This window comes from Carcharodon carcharias, chromosome 5 (genome assembly GCF_017639515.1).
Source record: "Carcharodon carcharias isolate sCarCar2 chromosome 5, sCarCar2.pri, whole genome shotgun sequence".
NCBI lineage: Eukaryota > Metazoa > Chordata > Chondrichthyes > Lamniformes > Lamnidae > Carcharodon > Carcharodon carcharias.
Window position 1 is genome coordinate 5373431 of NC_054471.1, and position 27585 is coordinate 5401015.

At 49.3% G+C, this 27585-nt stretch overlaps 1 protein-coding gene across 1 annotated transcript in view; it reads right to left on the reverse strand.

The window, feature by feature from the left end:
• LOC121278340 (phosphofurin acidic cluster sorting protein 1-like) overlaps positions 1 to 27585 on the reverse strand; it is a 765476-nt gene that overhangs the window by 355346 nt on the left and 382545 nt on the right. Inside the window, 1 exon segment of the mRNA XM_041188648.1 lies at positions 22222 to 22302. Within this exon segment, the coding sequence (XP_041044582.1) occupies positions 22222 to 22302 (81 nt within the window).

Below are 27585 nucleotides of genomic sequence, written 5' to 3' on the forward strand. Positions count from 1 at the left end.
AACACCTGATCACCCGTACTGAGAACACCTGATCACCTGTACTGAGAACACGTGATCACCCGTACTGAGAACACCTGATCACCTGTACTGAGAACACCTGATCACCCGTACTGAGATCACCTGATCACCTATACTGAGATCACCTGATCACCTGTACCGGGAACACTTGATCACCTGTACTGAGAATACCTGATCACCTGTACTGAGAACACCTGATCACCTGTACTGAGAACACCTGATCACCCGTACTGAGAACACCTGATCACCTGTACCGGAAACACCTGATCACCCGTACTGAGAACACCTGATCACCTGTACTGAGAACACCTGATCACCCGTACTGAGAACACCTGATCACCTGTACTGAGAACACCTGATCACCCGTACTGAGAACACCTGATCACCTGTACTGAGAACACCTGATCACCCGTACTGAGAACACCTGATCACCTGTACTGAGAACACCTGATTACCCGTACTGAGAACACCTGATCACCTGTACCGGGAACACCTGATCACCTGTACTGAGAACACCTGATCACCTGCACTAGGAACACCTGATCACCCGTACTGAGAACACCTGATCACCTGTACTGAGAACACCTGATCACCCGTACTGAGAACACCTGATCACCCGTACTGAGATCACCTGATCACCTGTACCGGGAACACTTGATCACCTGTACTGAGAATACCTGATCACCTGTACTGAGAACACCTGATCACCTGTACTGAGAACACCTGATCACCCGTACTGAGAACACCTGATCACCTGTACCGGAAACACCTGATCACCCGTACTGAGAACACCTGATCACCTGTACTGAGAACACCTGATCACCTGTACTGAGAACACCTGATCACCCGTACTGAGAACACGTGATCACCCGTACTGAGAACACCTGATCACCTGTACCGGAAACACCTGATCACCCGTACTGAGAACACCTGATCACCTGTACTGAGAACACCTGATCACCCGTACTGAGAACACCTGATCACCTGTACTGAGAACACCTGATCACCCGTACTGAGAACACCTGATCACCTGTACTGAGAACACCTGATCACCCGTACTGAGAACACCTGATCACCTGTACTGAGAACACCTGATTACCCGTACTGAGAACACCTGATCACCTGTACCGGGAACACCTGATCACCTGTACTGAGAACACCTGATCACCTGCACTAGGAACACCTGATCACCCGTACTGAGAACACCTGATCACCTGTACCGGGAACACTTGATCACCTGTACTGAGAACACCTGATCACCTGTACTGAGAACACCTGATCACCCGTACTGAGAACACCTGATCACCTGTACTGAGAACACCTGATCACCTGTACTGAGAACACCTGATCATCCGTACTGAGAACACCTGATCACCCGTACTGAGAACACCTGATCACCTGTACTGAGAACACCTGATCACCTGTACCGGGAACACTTGATCACCTGTACTGAGAACGCCTGATCACCCGTACTGAGAACACCTGATCACCTGTACCGGGAACACCTGATCGCATGTAACGGGAACACCTGATCACCTGTACTGAGAACACCTGATCACCTGTACCGGAAACACCTGATCACCCGTACTGAGAACACCTGATCACCTGTACTGAGAACACCTGATAACCTGTACTGAGAACACCTGATCACCTGTACCGGGAAAACCTGATCACCTGTACTGAGAACAACTGATCACCTGTACGGGAAACACCTGATCACCCGTACTGAGAACACCTGATCACCTGTACTGAGAACACCTGATCACCCGTACTGAGAACACCTGATCACCTGTACTGAGAGCACCTGATCAGCCGTACTGAGAACACCTGATCACCTGTACTGAGAACACCTGATCACCCGTATCGAGAACACCTGATCACCCGTAACGAGAACACCTGATCACCCGTACTGAGAACACCTGATCACCTGTACCGGGAACACTTGATCACCTGTACTGAGAACACCTGATCACCCATAATGAGAACACCTGATCACCCGTACTGAGAACACCTGATCACCTGTACTGAGAACACCTGATCACCTGTACTGAGAACACCTGATCACCCGTACTGAGAACACCTGATCACCTGTACCGGAACACCTGATCACCCGTACTGAGAACACCTGATCACCTGTACTGAGAACACCTGATCACCCGTACTGAGAACACCTGATCACCTGTACTGAGAACACCTGATCACCCGTACTGAGAACACCTGATCACCTGTACTGAGAACACCTGATCACCCGTACTGAGAACACCTGATCACCTGTACTGAGAACACCTGATCACCTGTACCTGAGAACACCTGATCACCCGTACTGAGAACACCTGATCACCGTACTGAGAACACTGATCACCCGTACTGAGAACACCTGATCACCTGTACTGAGAACACCTGATCACCCGTACTGAGAACACCTGATCACCTGTACTGAGAACACCTGATCACCTGTACTGAGAACACCTGATCACCTGTACTGAGAACACCTGATCACCCGTACTGAGAACACCTGATCACCTGTACTGAGAACACCTGATCACCTGTACTGAGAACACTGATCACCTGTACTGAGGAAACACCTGATCACCTGTACTGAGAACACCTGATCACCCGTACTGAGAACACCTGATCACCTGTACTGAGAACACCTGATCACCTGTACTGAGAACACCGATCACCTGTACTGAGAACACCTGTTCACCTGTACGGAAACACATGATCACCTGTACTGAGAACACCTGATCACCCGTACTGAGAACACCTGATCACCTGTACCGGGAACACTGATCACCTTACTGAGAACACCTGATCACCTGTACTGAGAACACCCTGATCACCCGTACTGAGAACACCTGATCACCTGTACTGAGAACACCTGATCATCCTGTACTGAGGAACACTTGATCACCCGTACTGAGAACACCTGATCACCTGTACTGACAACACCTGATCACCTGTACTGACAACACCTGATCACCTGTACTGAGAACACCTGATCACCTGCACTGAGAACACCTGATCACCCGTACTGAGAACACCTGATCACCTGTACCGGGAACACTTGATCACCTGTACTGAGAACACCTGATCACCCGTACCGGTAACACCTGATCACCCGTACTGAGAACACCTGATCACCTGTACTGAGAACACCTGATCACCCGTACTGAGAACACCTGATCACCCGTAACTGAGAACACCTGATCACCTGTACTGAGAACACCTGTATCACCCGTACTGAGAACTACCTGATCACCTGTAACTCGGAACGACCTGATCACCCGTACTTGCAGAACACCTGATCACCTTATCTGAGAGACACCGTGATCACCCGTTCTGAGAACTCCCTGATCACCTGTACCTGAGATTCACCTGATCTCCCTGTACTGAGTATCACCTGTTCACCTGTACTGAGATCACCTTCACCTGACCGGACACTTCACCTGTACTGAGAACACCTGATCACCTGTACCGTGAGAACACCTTATCACCCTGGATCGGGAGGAACACCTGATCACCCTGTACTGAGACAGCCTGGATCACCCTGTACCGAGAAACACCATGATCACCCAGTACTGGAGAACACCTGATCACACTGTACTGAGAACACCTGATTCACCCTACTGAGAACACCTGATCACGCCTGTACTGAGAACACCTGATCACCGTACTGGAACACCTGATCACCTGTACTGAGAACACCTGATCAGCCCCGTACTGAGAACACCTGATCACCGTACCTGAGAACACACTGATCAACTGTAACTGAGAACACCTGATCACCGTTACTGAGAACACCTGATCACCTGTACCTGAGAACACCTGATCACCCGTACTGAGAAACACCTGATCACCTGTACTGAGAACACCTGATCACCTGTACTGAGAACACCTGATCACCTGTATGAGGGACACCTGATCACCTGTACTGAGAACAACCTGATCACCTGTACTGGAACACCTGATCACCCTGTACTGAGAAACACCTGATCACCTGTACCGGGAACACCTGATCACCCTGTACTGAGAACACCTGATCACCCTGTACTGAGAACACCTGATCATCCGTACTGAGAAACACTGATCACCCGTACTGAGAACACCTGATCACCTGTACTGAGAACACCCCTGATCACCTGTACCGGGAAACACTGATCACCTGTACTGAGAACCCTGATCACCCTGTACGGAAACCACCTGATCACCCTGTACTGAGACCACCTGATCCACTGTAACGAACACCCCTATCACCATGTACTGAGAACACCTGATCACCTGTACTGAGAACACCTGATCACCCGTACTGAGAACACCTGATCAGCCGTACTGAGAACACTGATCACCTGTACTGAGAACACCTGATCACCCGTACTGAGAACACCTGATCACCTGTACTGACAACACCTGATCACCTGTACTGACAACACCTGATCACCTGTACTGAGAACACCGGATCACCTGTACTGAGAACACCTGATCACCCGTACTGAGAACACTTGATCGCCTGTACCGGGAACACTTGATCACCTGTACTGAGGACACCTGATCACCTGTACTGAGAACACCTGATCACCCGTACTGAGAACACCTGATCACCTCTACTGACAACACCTGATCACCTGTACTGAGAACACCTGATCACCTGTACCGGGAACACTTGATCACCTGTACTGAGAACACTGATACCTGTACCAGAAACACCTGATCACCTGTACCGGGAGAACACCTGATCACTGTACTGAGAACACCTGATCACCCGTACCGAGAACACCTGATCACCCGTACTGAGAACACCTGATCACCCGTACTGAGAACACCTGATCACCTGTACCGGGAACACCTGATCACCTGTACTGAGAACACCTGATCACCTGTACCGAGAACACCTGATCACCGTACTGAGAACACCTGATCACCTGTACTGAGAACACCTGATCACCTGTACCGAGAACACCTGATCACCCGTACTGAGAACACCTGATCACCTGTACTGAGAACACCTGATCACCCGTACTGAGAACACCTGATCAACTGTACTGAGAACACCTGATCACCCTGTACTGAGAACACCTGATCACCTGTACTGAGAACACCTGATCACCCTGTACTGAGAAACACCTGATCACCTGCTACTGAGAACACCTGATCACCCTGTACTGAGAACACCTGATCACCTGTACCGGGAACACTTGATCACCTGTACTGAGAACACCTGATCACCTGTACTGAGAACACCTGATCACCCGTACTGAGAACACCTGATCACCTGTACTGAGAACACCTGATCATCCGTACTGAGAACACCTGATCACCCGTACTGAGAACACCTGATCACCTGTACTGACAACACCTGATCACCTGTACTGACAACACCTGATCACCTGTACTGAGAACACCTGATCACCTGCACTGAGAACACCTGATCACCAGTACTGAGAACACCTGATCACCTGTACCGGGAACACTTGATCACCTGTACTGAGAACACCTGATCACCCGTACTGAGAACACCTGATCACCCGTACTGAGAACACCTGATCACCTGTACTGAGAACACCTGATCACCTGTACTGAGAACACCTGATCACCCGTACTGAGAACACCTGATCACCTGTACTGAGAACACCTGATCACCCGTACTGAGAACACCTGATCACCTGTACCGGGAACACCTGATCACCCGTACTGAGAACACCTGATCACCTGTACTGAGAACACCTGATCACCTGTACTGAGAACACCTGATCACCTGTACCGGGAACACCTGATCACCTGTACTGAGAACACCTGATCACCTGTACTGAGAACACCTGATCACCCGTACTGAGAACACCTGATCACCTGTACCGGAAACACCTGATCACCCGTACTGAGAACACCTGATCACCTGTACTGAGAACACCTGATCACCCGTACTGAGAACACCTGATCACCCATACTGAGAACACCTGATCACCTGTACTGAGAACACCTGATCACCCGTACTGAGAACACCTGATCACCCGTACTGAGAACACCTGATCACCTGTACTGAGAACACCTGATCACCCGTACTGAGAACACCTGATCACCTGTACTGACAACACCTGATCACCTGTACTGAGAACACCTGATCACCTGTACTGAGAACACCTGATCACCTGTACCGGGAACACTTGATCACCTGTACTGAGGACACCTGATCACCTGTACTGAGAACACCTGATCACCCGTACTGAGAACACCTGATCACCCGTACTGAGAACACCTGATCACCTGTACTGAGAACACCTGATCACCTGTACCGGGAACACCTGATCACCTGTACTGAGAACACCTGATCACCTGTACCGGGACCACCTGATCACCCGTACTGAGAACACTTGATCACCCATACAGGGAACACCTGATCACCTGTACTGAGAACACCTGATCACCTGTACTGAGAACACCTGATCACCTGTACTGAGAACACCTGATTACCCGTACTGAGAACACCTGATCACCTCTACTGACAACACCTGATCACCTGTACTGAGAACACCTGATCACCTGTACCGGGAACACTTGATCACCTGTACTGAGAACACCTGATCACCTGTACCAGAAAAACCTGATCACCTGTACTGAGAACACCTGATCACCTGTACTGAGAACACCTGATCACCCGTACTGAGAACACCTGATCACCCGTACTGAGAACACCTGATCACCTGTACTGAGAACACCTGATCACCCGTACTGAGAACACCTGATCACCTGTACTGAGAACACCTGATCACCTGTACTGAGAACACCTGATCACCCGTACTGAGAACACCTGATCACCTGTACCGGAACACCTGATCACCCGTACTGAGAACACCTGATCACCTGTACCGGGAACACCTGATCACCTGTACTGAGAACACCTGATCACCCTTACTGCGAACACCTGATCACCCGTACTGAGAACACCTGATCACCCGTACTGAGAACACCTGATCACCTGTACCGGGAACACCTGATCACCTGTATTGAGAATACCTGATCACCTGTACCTGGAACACCTGATCACCTGTACTGAGAACACCTGTTCACCCGTACTGAGAACACCTGATCACCTGTACTGAGAATACCTGATCACCTGTACAGGGAACACCTGATCACCCATAGTGAGAACACCTGATCACTCGTACTGAGAACACCTGATCACCTGTACCGGGAACACCTGATCACCTGTACCGAGAAAACCTGCTCACCTGTACTGAGAACACCTGCTCACCCGTACTGAGAACACCTGATCACCTGTACCGGAAACACCTGATCACCTGTACTGAGAACACCTGATCACCCGTACCGAGAACACCTGATCACCTGTACCTAGAACACCTGATCACCCGTACTGAGAACACCTGATTACCCGTACTGAGAACACCTGATCACCTGTACCGCGAACACCTGATCACCTGTACTGAGAACACCTGATCACCTGTACCGGGAGCACCTGATCACCTGTACTGAGAACACCTGATTACCCGTACTGCGAACACCTGATCACCCGTACTGAGAACACCTGATCACCCGTACTGGGAACACCTGATCACCTCTACAGAGAACACCTGATCACCTGTACTAAGAACACCTGATCACCTGTACTGAGAACATCTGATCACCTGTACCGAGAACACCTGATCACCTGTAACAGGAACACCTGATCACCTGTACAGGGAACACCTGATCACCTGTACCGAGAACACCTGATCACCTGTACAGGGAACACCTGATCACCTGTACTGAGAACACCTGATCACCTGTACCGAGAACACCTGATCACCTGTACTGAGAAAACCTGATCACCTGTACCGGGAACACCTGATCACCTGTACTGAGAACACCTGATTACCCGTACTGAGAACACCTGATCACCTCTACTGACAACACCTGATCACCTGTACTGAGAACACCTGATCACCTGTACCGGGAACACTTGATCACCTGTACTGAGAACACCTGATCACCTGTACAAGAAACACCTGATCACCTGTACTGAGAACACCTGATCACCTGTACTGAGAATACCCGATCACCCGTACTGAGAACACCTGATCACCCGTACTGAGAACACCTGATCACCAGTACTGAGAACACCTGATCACCCGTACTGACAACACCTGATCACCTGTACTGAGAACACCTGATCACCTGCACTGAGAACACCTGATCACCTGTACTGAGAACACCTGATCACCTGTACCGGAACACCTGATCACCCGTACTGAGAACACCTGATCACCCATACCGGGAACACCTGATCACCTGTACTGAGAACACCTGATCACCTGTACTGAGAACACCTGATCACCTGTACTGAGAACACCTGATTACCCGTACTGAGAACACCTGATCACCTCTACTGACAACACCTGATCACCTGTACTGAGAACACCTGATCACCTGTACCGGGAACACCTGATCACCTGTACTGAGAACACCTGATCACCTGTACCAGAAACACCTGATCACCTGTACCGGGAACACCTGATCACCTGTACTGAGAACACCTGATCACCCGTACTGAGAACACCTGATCACCTGTACTGAGAACACCTGATCACCTGTACCGGGAACACCTGATCACCTGTACTGAGAACACCTGATCACCTGTACTGAGAACACCTGATCACCTGTACCGGAAACACCTGATCACCCGTACTGAGAACACCTGATCACCTGTACTGAGAACACCTGATCACCTGTACCGGAAACACCTGATCACCCGTACTGAGAACACCTGATCACCCGTACTGAGAACACCTGATCACCCGTACTGAGAACACCTGATCACCTGTACTGAGAACACCTGATCACCTGTACTGAGAACACCTGATCACCCGTACTGAGAACACCTGATCACCTGTACTGACAACACCTGATCACCTGTACTGAGAACACCTGATCACCTGTACTGAGAACACCTGATCACCTGTACCGGGAACACTTGATCACCTGTACTGAGGACACCTGATCACCTGTACTGAGAGCACCTGATCACCCGTACTGAGAACACCTGATCACCCGTACTGAGAACACCTGATCACCTGTACTGAGAACACCTGATCACCTGTACCGGGAACACCTGATCACCTGTACTGAGAACACCTGATCACCTGTACCGGGACCACCTGATCACCCGTACTGAGAACACTTGATCACCCATACCGGGAACACCTGATCACCTGTACTGAGAACACCTGATCACCTGTACTGAGAACACCTGATTACCCGTACTGAGAACACCTGATCACCTCTACTGACAACACCTGATCACCTGTACTGAGAACACCTGATCACCTGTACCGGGAACACTTGATCACCTGTACTGAGAACACCTGATCACCTGTACCAGAAAAACCTGATCACCTGTACTGAGAACACCTGATCACCTGTACTGAGAATACCTGATCACCCGTACTGAGAACACCTGATCACCCGTACTGAGAACACCTGATCACCTGTACTGAGAACACCTGATCACCCGTACTGAGAACACCTGATCACCTGTACCGGGAACACCTGATCACCTGTACTGAGAACACCTGATCACCTGTACCGGGAACACCTGATCACCTGTACTGAGAACACCTGATCACCCTTACTGCGAACACCTGATCACCCGTACTGAGAACACCTGATCACCCGTACTGAGAACACCTGATCACCTGTACCGGGAACACCTGATCACCTGTATTGAGAATACCTGATCACCTGTACCGGGAACACCTGATCACCTGTACTGAGAACACCTGTTCACCCGTACTGAGAACACCTGATCACCTGTACTGAGAATACCTGATCACCTGTACAGGGAACACCTGATCACCCATAGTGAGAACACCTGATCACTCGTACTGAGAACACCTGATCACCTGTACCGGGAACACCTGATCACCTGTACCGAGAAAACCTGCTCACCTGTACTGAGAACACCTGCTCACCCGTACTGAGAACACCTGATCACCTGTACCGGAAACACCTGATCACCTGTACTGAGAACACCTGATCACCCGTACCAAGAACACCTGATCACCTGTACCTAGAACACCTGATCACCCGTACTGAGAACACCTGATCACCCGTACTGAGAACACCTGATCACCTGTACCGCGAACACCTGATCACCTGTACTAAGAACACCTGATCACCTGTACTGAGAACACCTGATCACCTGTACCGAGAACACCTGATCACCTGTAACAGGAACACCTGATCACCTGTACAGGGAACACCTGATCACCTGTACCGAGAACACCTGATCACCTGTACAGGGAACACCTGATCACCTGTACTGAGAACACCTGATCACCTGTACCGAGAACACCTGATCACCTGTACTGAGAAAACCTGATCACCTGTACCGGGAACACCTGATCACCTGTACTGAGAACACCTGATCACCTGTACTGAGAACACCTGTTCACCCGTACTGAGAACACCTGATCACCTGTACTGAGAATACCTGATCACCTGTACAGGGAACACCTGATCACCCATAGTGAGAACACCTGATCACTCGTACTGAGAACACCTGATCACCTGTACCGGGAACACCTGATCACCTGTACCGAGAAAACCTGCTCACCTGTACTGAGAACACCTGCTCACCCGTACTGAGAACACCTGATCACCTGTACCGGAAACACCTGATCACCTGTACTGAGAACACCTGATCACCCGTACCGAGAACACCTGATCACCTGTACCTAGAACACCTGATCACCCGTACTGAGAACACCTGATCACCCGTACTGAGAACACCTGATCACCTGTACCGCGAACACCTGATCACCTGTACTGAGAACACCTGATCACCTGTACCGGGAGCACCTGATCACCTGTACTGAGAACACCTGATTACCCGTACTGCGAACACCTGATCACCCGTACTGAGAACACCTGATCACCCGTACTGGGAACACCTGATCACCTCTACAGAGAACACCTGATCACCTGTACTAAGAACACCTGATCACCTGTACTGAGAACACCTGATCACCTGTACAGAGAACACCTGATCACCTGTAACAGGAACACCTGATCACCTGTACAGGGAACACCTGATCACCTGTACCGAGAACACCTGATCACCTGTACAGGGAACACCTGATCACCTGTACTGAGAACACCTGATCACCTGTACCGAGAACACCTGATCACCTGTACTGAGAAAACCTGATCACCTGTACCGGGAACACCTGATCACCTGTACTGAGAACACCTGATTACCCGTACTGAGAACACCTGATCACCTCTACTGACAACACCTGATCACCTGTACTGAGAACACCTGATCACCTGTACCGGGAACACTTGATCACCTGTACTGAGAACACCTGATCACCTGTACAAGAAACACCTGATCACCTGTACTGAGAACACCTGATCACCTGTACTGAGAATACCTGATCACCCGTACTGAGAACACCTGATCACCCGTACTGAGAACACCTGATCACCAGTACTGAGAACACCTGATCACCCGTACTGACAACACCTGATCACCTGTACTGAGAACACCTGATCACCTGCACTGAGAACACCTGATCACCTGTACTGAGAACACCTGATCACCTGTACCGGGAACACCTGATCACCCGTACTGAGAACACCTGATCACCCATACCGGGAACACCTGATCACCTGTACTGAGAACACCTGATCACCTGTACTGAGAACACCTGATCACCTGTACTGAGAACACCTGATTACCCGTACTGAGAACACCTGATCACCTCTACTGACAACACCTGATCACCTGTACTGAGAACACCTGATCACCTGTACCGGGAACACCTGATCACCTGTACTGAGAACACCTGATCACCTGTACCAGAAACACCTGATCACCTGTACCGGGAACACCTGATCACCTGTACTGAGAACACCTGATCACCCGTACTGAGAACACCTGATCACCTGTACTGAGAACACCTGATCACCTGTACCGGGAACACCTGATCACCTGTACTGAGAACACCTGATCACCTGTACTGAGAACACCTGATCACCTGTACCGGAAACACCTGATCACCCGTACTGAGAACACCTGATCACCCGTACTGAGAACACCTGATCACCTGTACCGGAAACACCTGATCACCCGTACTGAGAACACCTGATCACCTGTACTGAGAACACCTGATCACCCGTACTGAGATCACCTGATCACCTGTACTGAGAACACCTGATCACCTGTACTGAGAACACCTGATCACCCGTACTGAGAACACCTGATCACCTGTACTGAGAACACCTGATCACCTGTACTGAGAACACCTGATCACCTGTACTGAGAACACCTGATCACCTGTACCGGGAACACTTGATCACCTGTACTGAGGACACCTGATCACCTGTACTGAGAGCACCTGATCACCCGTACTGAGAACACCTGATCACCCGTACTGAGAACACCTGATCACCTGTACTGAGAACACCTGATCACCTGTACCGGGAACACCTGATCACCTGTACTGAGAACACCTGATCACCTGTACCGGGACCACCTGATCACCCGTACTGAGAACACTTGATCACCCATACAGGGAACACCTGATCACCTGTACTGAGAACACCTGATCACCTGTACTGAGAACACCTGATTACCCGTACTGAGAACACCTGATCACCTCTACTGACAACACCTGATCACCTGTACTGAGAACACCTGATCACCTGTACCGGGAACACTTGATCACCTGTACTGAGAACACCTGATCACCTGTACCAGAAAAACCTGATCACCTGTACTGAGAACACCTGATCACCTGTACTGAGAATACCTGATCACCCGTACTGAGAACACCTGATCACCCGTACTGAGAACACCTGATCACCTGTACTGAGAACACCTGATCACCCGTACTGAGAACACCTGATCACCTGTACTGACAACACCTGATCACCTGTACTGAGAACACCTGATCACCCGTACTGAGAACACCTGATCACCTGTACCGGGAACACCTGATCACCTGTACTGAGAACACCTGATCACCTGTACCGGGAACACCTGATCACCTGTACTGAGAACACCTGATCACCCTTACTGCGAACACCTGATCACCCGTACTGAGAACACCTGATCACCCGTACTGAGAACACCTGATCACCTGTACCGGGAACACCTGATCACCTGTATTGAGAATACCTGATCACCTGTACCGGGAACACCTGATCACCTGTACTGAGAACACCTGTTCACCCGTACTGAGAACACCTGATCACCTGTACTGAGAATACCTGATCACCTGTACAGGGAACACCTGATCACCCATAGTGAGAACACCTGATCACTCGTACTGAGAACACCTGATCACCTGTACCGGGAACACCTGATCACCTGTACCGAGAAAACCTGCTCACCTGTACTGAGAACACCTGCTCACCCGTACTGAGAACACCTGATCACCTGTACCGGAAACACCTGATCACCTGTACTGAGAACACCTGATCACCCGTACCAAGAACACCTGATCACCTGTACCTAGAACACCTGATCACCCGTACTGAGAACACCTGATCACCCGTACTGAGAACACCTGATCACCTGTACCGCGAACACCTGATCACCTGTACTAAGAACACCTGATCACCTGTACAGGGAACACCTGATCACCTGTACCGAGAACACCTGATCACCTGTACAGGGAACACCTGATCACCTGTACTGAGAACACCTGATCACCTGTACCGAGAACACCTGATCACCTGTACTGAGAAAACCTGATCACCTGTACCGGGAACACCTGATCACCTGTACTGAGAACACCTGATTACCCGTACTGAGAACACCTGATCACCTCTACTGACAACACCTGATCACCTGTACTGAGAACACCTGATCACCTGTACCGGGAACACTTGATCACCTGTACTGAGAACACCTGATCACCTGTACAAGAAACACCTGATCACCTGTACTGAGAACACCTGATCACCTGTACTGAGAATACCTGATCACCCGTACTGAGAACACCTGATCACCCGTACTGAGAACACCTGATCACCAGTACTGAGAACACCTGATCACCTGCACTGAGAACACCTGATCACCTGTACTGAGAACACCTGATCACCTGTACCGGGAACACCTGATCACCCGTACTGAGAACACCTGATCACCCATACCGGGAACACCTGATCACCTGTACTGAGAACACCTGATCACCTGTACTGAGAACACCTGATCACCTGTACTGAGAACACCTGATTACACGTACTGAGAACACCTGATCACCTCTACTGACAACACCTGATCACCTGTACTGAGAACACCTGATCACCTGTACCGGGAACACCTGATCACCTGTACTGAGAACACCTGATCACCTGTACCAGAAACACCTGATCACCTGTACCGGGAACACCTGATCACCTGTACTGAGAACACCTGATCACCTGTACTGAGAACACCTGATCACCTGTACTGAGAACACCTGATCACCCGTACTGAGAACACCTGATCACCTGTACTGAGAACACCTGATCACCTGTACCGGAAACACCTGATCACCCGTACTGAGAACACCTGATCACCTGTACTGAGAACACCTGATCACCTGTACTGAGAACACCTGATCACCTGTACCGGGAACACCTGATCACCTGTACTGAGAACACCTGATCACCTGTACTGAGAACACCTGATCACCTGTACCGGAAACACCTGATCACCCGTACTGAGAACACCTGATCACCTGTACTGAGAACACCTGATCACCTGTACCGGAAACACCTGATCACCCGTACTGAGAACACCTGATCACCCGTACTGAGAACACCTGATCACCTGTACTGAGAACACCTGATCACCCGTACTGAGAACACCTGATCACCTGTACTGAGAACACCTGATCACCCGTACTGAGAACACCTGATCACCTGTACCGGGAACACCTGATCACCCGTACTGAGAACACCTGATCACCCATACCGGGAACACCTGATCACCTGTACTGAGAACACCTGATCACCTGTACTGAGAACACCTGATCACCTGTACCGGGAACACCTGATCACCTGTACTGAGAACACCTGATCACCTGTACTGAGAACACCTGATCACCCGTACTGAGAACACCTGATCACCTGTACCGGAAACACCTGATCACCCGTACTGAGAACACCTGATCACCTGTACTGAGAACACCTGATCACCCGTACTGAGAACACCTGATCACCTGTACTGAGAACACCTGATCACCCATACTGAGAACACCTGATCACCTGTACTGAGAACACCTGATCACCCGTACTGAGAACACCTGATCAGCCGTACTGAGAACACCTGATCACCTGTACTGAGAACACCTGATCACCCGTACTGAGAACACCTGATCACCTGTACTGACAACACCTGATCACCTGTACTGACAACACCTGATCACCTGTACTGAGAACACCTGATCACCCGTACTGAGAACACTTGATCACCTGTACCGGGAACACTTGATCACCTGTACTGAGGACACCTGATCACCTGTACTGAGAACACCTGATCACCCGTACTGAGAACACCTGATCACCTCTACTGACAACACCTGATCACCTGTACTGAGAACACCTGATCACCTGTACCGGGAACACTTGATCACCTGTACTGAGAACACCTGATCACCTGTACCAGAAACACCTGATCACCTGTACCGGGAACACCTGATCACCTGTACTGAGAACACCTGATCACCCGTACTGAGAACACCTGATCACCCGTACTGAGAACACCTGATCACCTGTACTGAGAACACCTGATCACCTGTACCGACAACACCTGATCACCTGTACTGAGAACACCTGATCACCTGTACCGGAAACACCTGATCACCCGTACTGAGAACACCTGATCACCTGTACTGAGAACACCTGATCACCTGTACCGGAAACACCTGATCACCCGTACTGAGAACACCTGATCACCTGTACTGAGTACACCTGATCATCCGTACTGAGAACACCTGATCACCCGTACTGAGAACACCTGATCACCTGTACTGACAACACCTGATCACCTGTACTGAGAACACCTGATCACCTGCACTGAGAACACCTGATCACCCGTACTGAGAACACCTGATCACCTGTACCGGGAACACTTGATCACCTGTACTGAGAACACCTGATCACCCGTACTGAGAACACCTGATCACCCGTACTGAGAACACCTGATCACCTGTACTGAGAACACCTGATCATCCGTACTGAGAACACCTGATCACCCGTACTGAGAACACCTGATCACCTGTACTGACAACACCTGATCACCTGTACTGACAACACCTGATCACCTGTACTGAGAACACCTGATCACCTGCACTGAGAACACCTGATCACCAGTACTGAGAATACCTGATCACCTGTACCGGGAACACTTGATCACCTGTACTGAGAACACCTGATCACCCGTACTGAGAACACCTGATCACCCGTACTGAGAACACCTGATCACCTGTACTGAGAACACCTGATCACCTGTACTGAGAACACCTGATCACCCGTACTGAGAACACCTGATCACCTGTACTGAGAACACCTGATCACCCGTACTGAGAACACCTGATCACCTGTACCGGGAACACCTGATCACCCGTACTGAGAACACCTGATCACCCATACCGGGAACACCTGATCACCTGTACTGAGAACACCTGATCACCTGTACCGGGAACACCTGATCACCTGTACTGAGAACACCTGATCACCTGTACTGAGAACACCTGATCACCCGTACTGAGAACACCTGATCACCTGTACCGGAAACACCTGATCACCCGTACTGAGAACACCTGATCACCTGTACTGAGAACACCTGATCACCCGTACTGAGAACACCTGATCACCCATACTGAGAACACCTGATCACCTGTACTGAGAACACCTGATCACCCGTACTGAGAACACCTGATCACCTGTACTGAGAACACCTGATCACCCGTACTGAGAACACCTGATCACCTGTACTGACAACACCTGATCACCTGTACTGAGAACACCTGATCACCTGTACTGAGAACACCTGATCACCTGTACCGGGAACACTTGATCACCTGTACTGAGGACACCTGATCACCTGTACTGAGAACACCTGATCACCCGTACTGAGAACACCTGATCACCCGTACTGAGAACACCTGATCACCTGTACTGAGAACACCTGATCACCTGTACCGGGAACACCTGATCACCTGTACTGAGAACACCTGATCACCTGTACCGTGAACACCTGATCACCCGTACTGAGAACACTTGATCACCCATACAGGGAACACCTGATCACCTGTACTGAGAACACCTGATCACCTGTACTGAGAACACCTGATCACCTGTACTGAGAACACCTGATTACCCGTACTGAGAACACCTGATCACCTCTACTGACAACACCTGATCACCTGTACTGAGAACACCTGATCACCTGTACCGGGAACACTTGATCACCTGTACTGAGAACACCTGATCACCTGTACCAGAAAAACCTGATCACCTGTACTGAGAACACCTGATCACCTGTACTGAGAATACCTGATCACCCGTACTGAGAACACCTGATCACCCGTACTGAGAACACCTGATCACCTGTACTGAGAACACCTGATCACCCGTACTGAGAACACCTGATCACCTGTACTGACAACACCTGATCACCTGTACTGAGAACACCTGATCACCCGTACTGAGAACACCTGATCACCTGTACCGGGAACACCTGATCACCTGTACTGAGAACACCTGATCACCTGTACCGGGAACACCTGATCACCTGTACTGAGAACACCTGATCACCCTTACTGCGAACACCTGATCACCCGTACTGAGAACACCTGATCACCCGTACTGAGAACACCTGATCACCTGTACCGGGAACACCTGATCACCTGTATTGAGAATACCTGATCACCTGTACCGGGAACACCTGATCACCTGTACTGAGAACACCTGTTCACCCGTACTGAGAACACCTGATCACCTGTACTGAGAATACCTGATCACCTGTACAGGGAACACCTGATCACCCATAGTGAGAACACCTGATCACTCGTACTGAGAACGCCTGATCACCTGTACCGGGAACACCTGATCACCTGTACCGAGAAAACCTGCTCACCTGTACTGAGAACACCTGCTCACCCGTACTGAGAACACCTGATCACCTGTACCGGAAACACCTGATCACCTGTACTGAGAACACCTGATCACCCGTACCGAGAACACCTGATCACCTGTACCTAGAACACCTGATCACCCGTACTGAGAACACCTGATCACCCGTACTGAGAACACCTGATCACCTGTACCGCGAACACCTGATCACCTGTACTGAGAACACCTGATCACCTGTACCGGGAGCACCTGATCACCTGTACTGAGAACACCTGATTACCCGTACTGCGAACACCTGATCACCCGTACTGAGAACACCTGATCACCCGTACTGGGAACACCTGATCACCTCTACAGAGAACACCTGATCACCTGTACTAAGAACACCTGATCACCTGTACTGAGAACACCTGATCACCTGTACCGAGAACACCTGATCACCTGTAACAGGAACACCTGATCACCTGTACAGGGAACACCTGATCACCTGTACCGAGAACACCTGATCACCTGTACAGGGAACACCTGATCACCTGTACTGAGAACACCTGATCACCTGTACCGAGAACACCTGATCACCTGTACTGAGAAAACCTGATCACCTGTACCGGGAACACCTGATCACCTGTACTGAGAACACCTGATCACCCGTACTGAGAACACCTGATCACCTGTACTGAGAACACCTGATCACCTGTACTGAGAAAACCTGATCACCTGTACCGGGAACACCTGATCACCTGTACTGAGAACACCTGATCACCTGTACTGAGAACACCTGATCACCCGTACTGAGAACACCTGATCACCTGTACTGAGAACACCTGATCACCTGTACCGAGAACACCTGATCACCTGTAACAGGAACACCTGATCACCTGTACAGGGAACACCTGATCACCTGTACCGAGAACACCTGATCACCCGTACCGAGAACACCTGATCACCTGTACAGGGAACACCTGATCACCTGTACTGAGAACACCTGATCACCTGTACCGAGAACACCTGATCACCTGTACTGAGAAAACCTGATCACCTGTACCGGGAACACCTGATCACCTGTACTGAGAACACCTGATCACCTGTACTGAGAACACCTGATCACCCGTACTGAGAACACCTGATCACCCGTACTGAGAACACCTGATCACCTGTACTGAGAACACCTGATCACCTGTACTGAGAACACCTGATCACCTGTACCGAGAACACCTGATCACCTGTAACAGGAACACCTGATCACCTGTACAGGGAACACCTGATCACCTGTACCGAGAACACCTGATCACCCGTACCGAGAACACCTGATCACCTGTACAGGGAACACCTGATCACCTGTACTGAGAACACCTGATCACCTGTACCGAGAACACCTGATCACCTGTACTGAGAAAACCTGATCACCTGTACCGGGAACACCTGATCACCTGTACTGAGAACACCTGATCACCCGTACTGAGAACACCTGATCACCTGTACTGAGAACACCTGATCACCTGTACTGAGAAAACCTGATCACCTGTACCGGGAACACCTGATCACCTGTACTGAGAACACCTGATCACCTGTACTGAGAACACCTGATCACCCGTACTGAGAACACCTGATCACCTGTACTGAGAACACCTGATCACCCGTACTGAGAACACCTGATCACCCGTACTGAGAACACCTGATCACCTGTACCGGGAATAGCTGATCTAGGCCTTTCAGGCAAGCCAGGCATTTACCATGAGCAGAGTACCAGGGGATTTGTACCTGATCGTGAGGATGTAGGAGCTGTTGGTTGGGATTCTGATTTGAATTGCTGGAATGAGATGGGGGTGGTGATGTGGAACACAGTTGATCTTTCAGCGCTGGCTCACTGCTCATGAGGTACACTTCCAAACTTTCCTCAGCACATGGACCATCGTCATTCAATGTGGAATGATGTGAAAGTTTGGGAATATTTGCAGTGGCCCCTAAAAGGTGAGTTGAAGGGTCAGGGGATCTTGGCATCCTTTTGACTCAGGTTAGGGGCAGTGGCCTTGGCTCCCCACAACAAAGACCTGTCTTTTGGTTTGACTTGCTGTCGGAATGTGAGTGGCACTGGCAGGGTCAGGACTTGACCATCCCTCTGCATACTGAGGAGGTGCTGGTGGTGAGTCATCCGCTTCAAGGTGGTTGCTTTTGGTGACCTTCTAGCTCAGCGCCATGGCCACCAAGCTGCCTCTACCTTGCAGGCCAAGTCTGGGGGATTATCGGAACAAGGGAGAGTGGGAGAAGGTGGGGTATGGCAGTGAGTATAGATTAGTCAAAGTCATTTAACGATTCATAACTGAAACTTTTACCTGCCAGTAAGAAGGTGACATCACTTTCCTGTGTGGCGATGTTAAGTCTTTCTCCCCCCTCACCTTCCCTTTCTCAGTGGCCACGACATGAGTTCAGTTACTCAGAGTGTTTATGCAGCATCTCCATGAATTAACAGGTGCAGCCCTGGGTTTCTAGGGTCACATTGCTCTGGTCTGACTGTCAGGCTGGTTCTAGAATCCATACCCACCATCCACATTGCAATAGCGCTGCTCTGGGACACAGGGGAACGGCTACCCTTGCTAACTGAGCAGTGTTTTTTTTATCATTGTGCCTTTAATTCAGTGGAAATGGCACTGGTAGAGCTACCTTCCCCTTTATTTTTTTTAATTCACAGGATGTGGGCTTCGCTGGCTGGCCCCAGCATTTATTGCCCATCCCTAATTGCCCTTGAGAAGATGGTGGTGAGCTGCCTTCTTGAGCCGCTGCTGTCCATGTGGTGTAGGTACACCCACAGTGCTGTTAGGGAGGGAGTTCCAGGATTTTGACCCAGTGACAGTGAAGGAACGGTGATATATTTCCAAGTCAGGATGGTGAGTGACTAGGAGGGGAACTTCCAGGTGGTGGTGTTCCCATCTATCTGCTGCCCTTGTCCTTCTAGATGGTAGTGGTCGTGGGTTTGGAAGGTGCTGTCTAAGGACCCTTGGTGAGTTCCTGCAGTGCATCTTGTAGATGGTACACACACTGCTGCTACTGTGCATCGGTGGTGGAGGGAGTGAAGGTTTGTGGATGAGGTGATAATAAAGTTGGCTGCTTTGCCCTGGATGGTATCAAGCTTCTTGAGTGTTGTGGGAGCTGCACTCATCCAGGCAAGTGAGGAGTATTCCATCACACTCCTTACTTGTGCCTTGTAGATGGTGGACAGGCTTTGGGGAGTCAGGAGGTGAGTTACTCACCGCAAGATTCCTAGTCTCTGACCTGCTCTTGTAGCCACAGTATTTATATGGCTAATCCGGTTCAGTTTCTGGTCAGTGGTAACCTCCAGGATGTTGATAGTGGGGGATTCAGTGATGGTAATGCCATTGAATGTCAATGGATGATGTCTTGGTGGAGATGGTCATTGCCTGACACTTGTGTGGCACCAATGTTACTGGCCACTTGTCAGCCCAAACCTGGATATTGTCCAGGTCTTGCTGCATTTGCTTCAGTATCTGAGGAGTCGTGAATGGTGCTGAACATTGTGCAATCATCAGCGAACATCCCCACTTCTGACCTTATGATGGAAGGAAGGTCAGTGATGAAGCAGCTGAAGATGGTTGGGCCGAGGACACTACCCTGAGGAACTCCTGCAGTGATGTCCTGGAGCTGAGATGAGTGACCTCGAACAACCACAACCATCTTCCTTTGTGCTGGGTATGACCCCAACCAGCGGAGAGTTTTCCCCCTGATTCCCATTGACTCCAGTTATGCTGGGGCTCCTTGATGCCACACGGTCAAATGCTGCCTTGATGTCAAGGTGACTCACCCTCACCTTATCTCATCAGGGAATGTCATTCACCTCATTATGAAAGTTTCAATTTGAATGGTGTGCGCAAGTGTTTCTGATCAATGAGCTGGTCCAGCCCGAATAAGTAACTAGACAGAGATATAGTTGATGGCATACTGTACCCCAACCAAACTCAGAGCTGCCGATTCCCAGTGATACAAGGGAACGCTGGCTTGAGATAAACAGTGCTTTAACTAATTTACAATGAGCAGGAGTGGGAGCCCAGCTTTAATTATCATTACCCGTGTCATCGAGGTCGTGCGGCTCATTTTCCGTCGGGTCTTCTTCGGTTTTCTCAGTTCATCATCTTCATCATATAAATCCTAGACACAAATCAAATTACATCGAATTACACCAAGTCTACAGCAGAGAAACAGACCATTCAGCCTAACCAGTCCATGCTGCTATTTATATTCCACTCAAGCCTAATCCCATTTTTCCTCATCCTATCTGCTCCTTAGACAGCATTTTCCAAACCCGCGACCACTACCCAGCACAAAGGAAGGTGGTTGTGTTGTTGGAGGTCAGTCACCTCAGTTCCAGGACATCACTGCAGGAGTCCCTCAGGGTAGTGTCCTCGGCCCAACCATCTTCAGCTGCTTCATCACTGACCTTCCCTGCATCATAAGGTCAGAAGTGGGGATGTTCGCTGATGATTGCACAATGTTCAGCACCATTCACAACTCCTCAGATGCTGAAGCAGTCCATGTCCAAATGCAGCAAGACCTGGACAATATCCAGACTTGGGCTGACAAGTGGCAAGTAACATTCACACCACACAAGTGCCAGGCAATGATCATCTCCAACAAGAGAGAATCTAACCATCACCCCTTAACATTCAATGGCATTACCATCACTGAATCTCCCACTATCAACATCCTGGGGGTTACCATTGACCAGAAACTGAACTGGATTAGCCATATAAATACTGTGGCTACAAAAGCAGGTTAGGGGCTAGGATTCCTGTGACGAGTAACTCACCTCCTGACTCCCCAAAACCTGTCCACCATCTACAAGACACAAGTCAGGAGTGTGATGGAATACTCCCCACTTGCCTGGACGAGTGCAGCTCCCACAACACTCAAGAAGGTTGACACCATCTAGGACAAAGCAGCCGCTTGGTTGGCACCCCTTCCACAAACATTCACTCCCTCCATCACCGACGTACAGTAGGAATTCACCAAGGCTCCTTCGACAGCACCTTCCAATCCCATGACCACTACCATCTAGAAGGACAAGGGCAGCAGATAGATGGGAACACCACCACCTGGAAGTTCCCCTCCAAATCACTCACCATCCTGACTTGGAAATATATCGCCGTTCCCACACTGTCACTGAGTCAAAATCCTGGAACTCCTTTCCTAACGGCACTCTGGGTGTACCTAGACCACATGGACTGCAGCGGTTCAAGAAGGCAGCTCACCCACTGCCTTCTCAAGGGCAACTAGGGATGGGCAAAAAATGTTGGCCCAGCCAGTGAAGCCCACATCCTATGAAAGAATTAATAAAAAGCATAATCCTCTATTCCATTCTCAGTCGTGTTTATCTAGCTTCCCCTTAGATGCATGTACGCCATTCCCTTCAGCTACTCCTTGTGGTAGTGAGTTCCACATTCTCACCGATCTGTCTGACTAAAGAAGTTACTACTGAATTTCTTCACAAAGTAACCACACAATTCCTAAATCAACATGTTTTTCCTTTGCTCACTGTGTAATCACTCAGGTAAGAGACATGTAGACTCCCAGTCGAGAATATGTTAGTTCTCTGGTACTAGAATAACCCTAATGCAGCACAGAAAGAGACCATTCACCCCATCATGCCTGTGCCAGCTGTTTGAAAGTGATCTTATTAGTCCCACTCACTCTGCTTTTTCCCCATAGCTCTGTAAATATTCTTCCTTCATGTATTTAACCAATTCTTTTGGAAAATCATTGGTGAATCTGCTTCCACAATCATTTTAGGCATTTTGGATCACAATTGGGTGAATATAAAAAAGGCTCCTCTTGTCCAACTCTAGTCATTTTGCCAATTATCTTAAGTGTATTTCCTCTACATACTAACCCTGCTACCACTGGAAACAGCTTCTCCTTATGTACTCTATCAAAACCCTTCTTGATTTGAACACTCCTATCAGATCTCTCCTTAACATTCTCCGCTCTAAAGCCAGCTTTTCCAGTCAACATAAGAAAAGTCCCTCATCTCTGGAGCCACTCAAGACCCTGGCATCTTTCCTAAAGTGCTGTGTCCAAAATTGGACACAATAATCCAGCTGGATTGTATCTTATGAAGGTTTAGCATAACTTCCTTGCTTTTGTACTCTTGGGATCTGTTTATGAAACCAAGGAGCCCATATGTTTTTTCTACAGCTTTCTCAACATGTCCTGCCACCATCAACAACTGGTATACTTGCATCTCCTGGTCTCTCTCCTCTTGAACCACTTTTAAAATATTGCACCATTTAGCTTATATTGCATCATTCTTCCCGCCAAAAAGTATCAATTCACATTTGTCTATATCTGCATATGTCCTCTTGAAATCTGTCAGTTTATTCTTCAAGATCTCACAGGATCTGTGTTGGTAGTTCAGTTATTCACTGTTAACAAATTATATGGTATGATATAACACTGCACTGGCAGCATTGAGTGTGAGGGAAGCATAAAATTACAAAGCAACACTAATATCTTAAGTGAGTGGGCAAAACTGTGGCAAATGTTGGCAAATGTGAGGTCATCCACTTTGGACCTGAAGGAGAGAATAGGGGAGCTTCTAAATGGTGGAAAGCTGCAAACAGTGAAGGTGCAAAGAGACTTGAGGATCCAGGTCATTAAAATGTCACGGATGGATCCGGAAAGTAATCAGAAAGGCTAATGGCCTTTCTATCGAGAGGACTAGAATACGAGGGGGTTGAAAATAAAGCCCTGGTTAGATCACACCTGGAGAACCGACAGCAGATCTGGGCATCACATCTTAGGAAGAATATACTTGGAGGGAGTGCAGCATAGATTTACCAGCATTTACCTGGACTCCAAGGTTAAATTAGGAGGAGAAATTATATAAAGTGATGGCGAGCCACTTTCTTAAACCGTTGCAGTCCCTTTTTTTATTATTCATTCAGAGGGCATTTTAAGAGCCAACCACATTGCTGTGGGTCTGGAGTCACATGTAGGCCAGACCAGGTAAGGATGGCAGATTTCCTTCCCCAAAGGGCATTAGTGACCCAGATGGTTTTTTGTGACAATTGGCAATGATTTCATGGTCTTCATCAGACTTTTAATTCCAGGTTTTTATTGGATTCATATTTCATGGTAGGATTCAAACCCGGTTTCCACCCGCCCCCCCCACCCCCACTAGGGCCATCTGCTACTAGCTTGTCCTGCTTGCTACCCTAAATGTCCCCATTAGCACATTCCTTAGATAGTATCACCACCCTCAAACACCCCATTGTCCTTTTGTTTATGACATCTTTGGCAATCTCTTTGCCTCCACCGATCACTGGCCCCCTATCCAGCTCTACCTGTCCCACCCCGCTCTACCAACTTATATTTCATCTCATTTCTCTATTTCCTTAGTTCTGATGACAAGTCATACGGACTCAAAACGTTAACTGTGTTCCTCTCCACAGATGCTGTCAGACCTGCTGAGTTTTTCCAGGTATTTTTGTTTTTGTTTCAGATTTTGGATGACACAAAGATTGGCTGGGTGGTTAACAGTGAGGTTGAGTGTCTTGGGCTACAGGAAGATATAGACAGGATGGTCAAATGGGCAGATAAGTTTCAGATGGAATTTAATCCTGAAAAGTGTGAGGTGATACACTTTAGAAGGAATAATTTGAGAAGGAAGTATTCAATGAACGGCATGACTCTAGGAAGTTGTGAGGAACAAAGGGACCTTGGTGTGTGTGTCCATAGATCTCTGAAGGCAGAGGGGCATGTTAGTGGGGTGATGAAAAAGGCAAATGTGACACTTGCCTTTATCAATCGAGGCATAGATTACAAAAGTAGGGAGGTCATGTTGGAGTTGTATAGAACATTGCTGAGGCCACAGCTGGAGTACTGTGTGCAGTTCTGGTCGCCACATTATAGGAAGGATGTGATTGTACTGGAGGGGGTGCAGAGGAGATTCACCAGGATGTTGCCTGGGATGAAACATTTAAATTATGAAGAGAGGTTGGATAGACTTGGGTTGTTTTTGGTGGAGCAGAGAAGACTGAGGGGCGACCTGATCGAGATGTACAAGATTATGAGGGGCATGGACAGGGTGGATAGGGAGCAGCTGTTCCCCTTAGTTGAAGGGTCAGTCACAAGGGGACATAAGTTCAAGGTGAGGGGCAGGAGGTTTAGGGGGGATGTGAGGAAAAACTTTTTTACCCAGAGGGTGGTGAGGGTCTGGAATGCACTGCCTGGGAGGGTGGTGGAGGCGGGTTGCCTCACATCCTTTAAAAAGTACCTGGATGAGCACTTGGCACCTCATAACATTCAAGGCTATGGGCCAAGTGCTGGTAAATGGGATTAGGTAGGTAGGTCGGGTGTTTCTCACGTGTCGGTGCAGACTTGATGGGCTGAAGGGCCTCTTCTGCACTGTGATTCTGTGATTCTAGCATCCGCAGTATTTTGCTTTTACACCAGAGAATTACCCTGGGTCTCTGGAATACTAGTCCAGTGATAATACCACTATGTCTCTGCCTCCCTGTGGTGTAGGTACACCCCCAGTGCTGTTAAGGAGGGAGATCCAGGATTCTGACCCAGTGACAGTGAGGGAACGGCGATATATTTCCAAGACAGGATGGTGAGTGACTTGGAGGGGAACTTCCAGGTGGTGGTGTTCCCATCTATCTGCTGCCCTTGTCCTTCTAGATGGTAGTGGTCGTGGGTTTGGATGGTGTAGTGCATCTTTTTAATGGTACACACTGCTGCCATGGTGCACTGGTAGTGGAGGGAGTGAATGTTTGTGGATGTGGTGCCGATCAAATGGGCTGCTTTGTCCTGGATGGTGTCAAACCTCTTGAGTGTTGTTGGAGCTACACTCGCCCAGGCAAGTGGAGAGCATTCCATCACATTTCTGACTTGCGCCTTGTGTGAAGATGGGGCCTTGTCTCCACAAGGACTGTGTGGTGGTCAATGTGGCCTAAATCATCATGGACAGAAGGATCTGTGACAGGTAGACTGATGAAGCTGAGATGAAGCAGGCTTTTCCCTCTTGTAGCTTTTCTCACCATCTGCAACCGGCCCAGTCTGGCAGCTATATCCTTCAGGGCTACATCGGAACACAGGACTAAGGAGCAGCAGTAGGGCCATTCGGCCCATTGAGTTTGCTCTGCCATCACTAAGATAATGGCTGATCTGGCTGTGGTCTCAACTCCACTTTGCTATCTGCACCCCATAACCCTTGATACTCTTATCTATCAAAAATCTATCTAACTCAGCCTTGAAGCAGGCTCCACTGCTCTCTGGGGAAGAGAATTCCGCAGAGAAAAAAATTCTCCTCATCTTCATCTTAAAAAGGAGAACCCTAATTCTTAAACTGTGTCCCATGCTTCTAGTCTCTCCACGAGTGGAAACATCCTCCCTGTATCCACCCTATCACATCCCCTCAAGATCTTATATGTT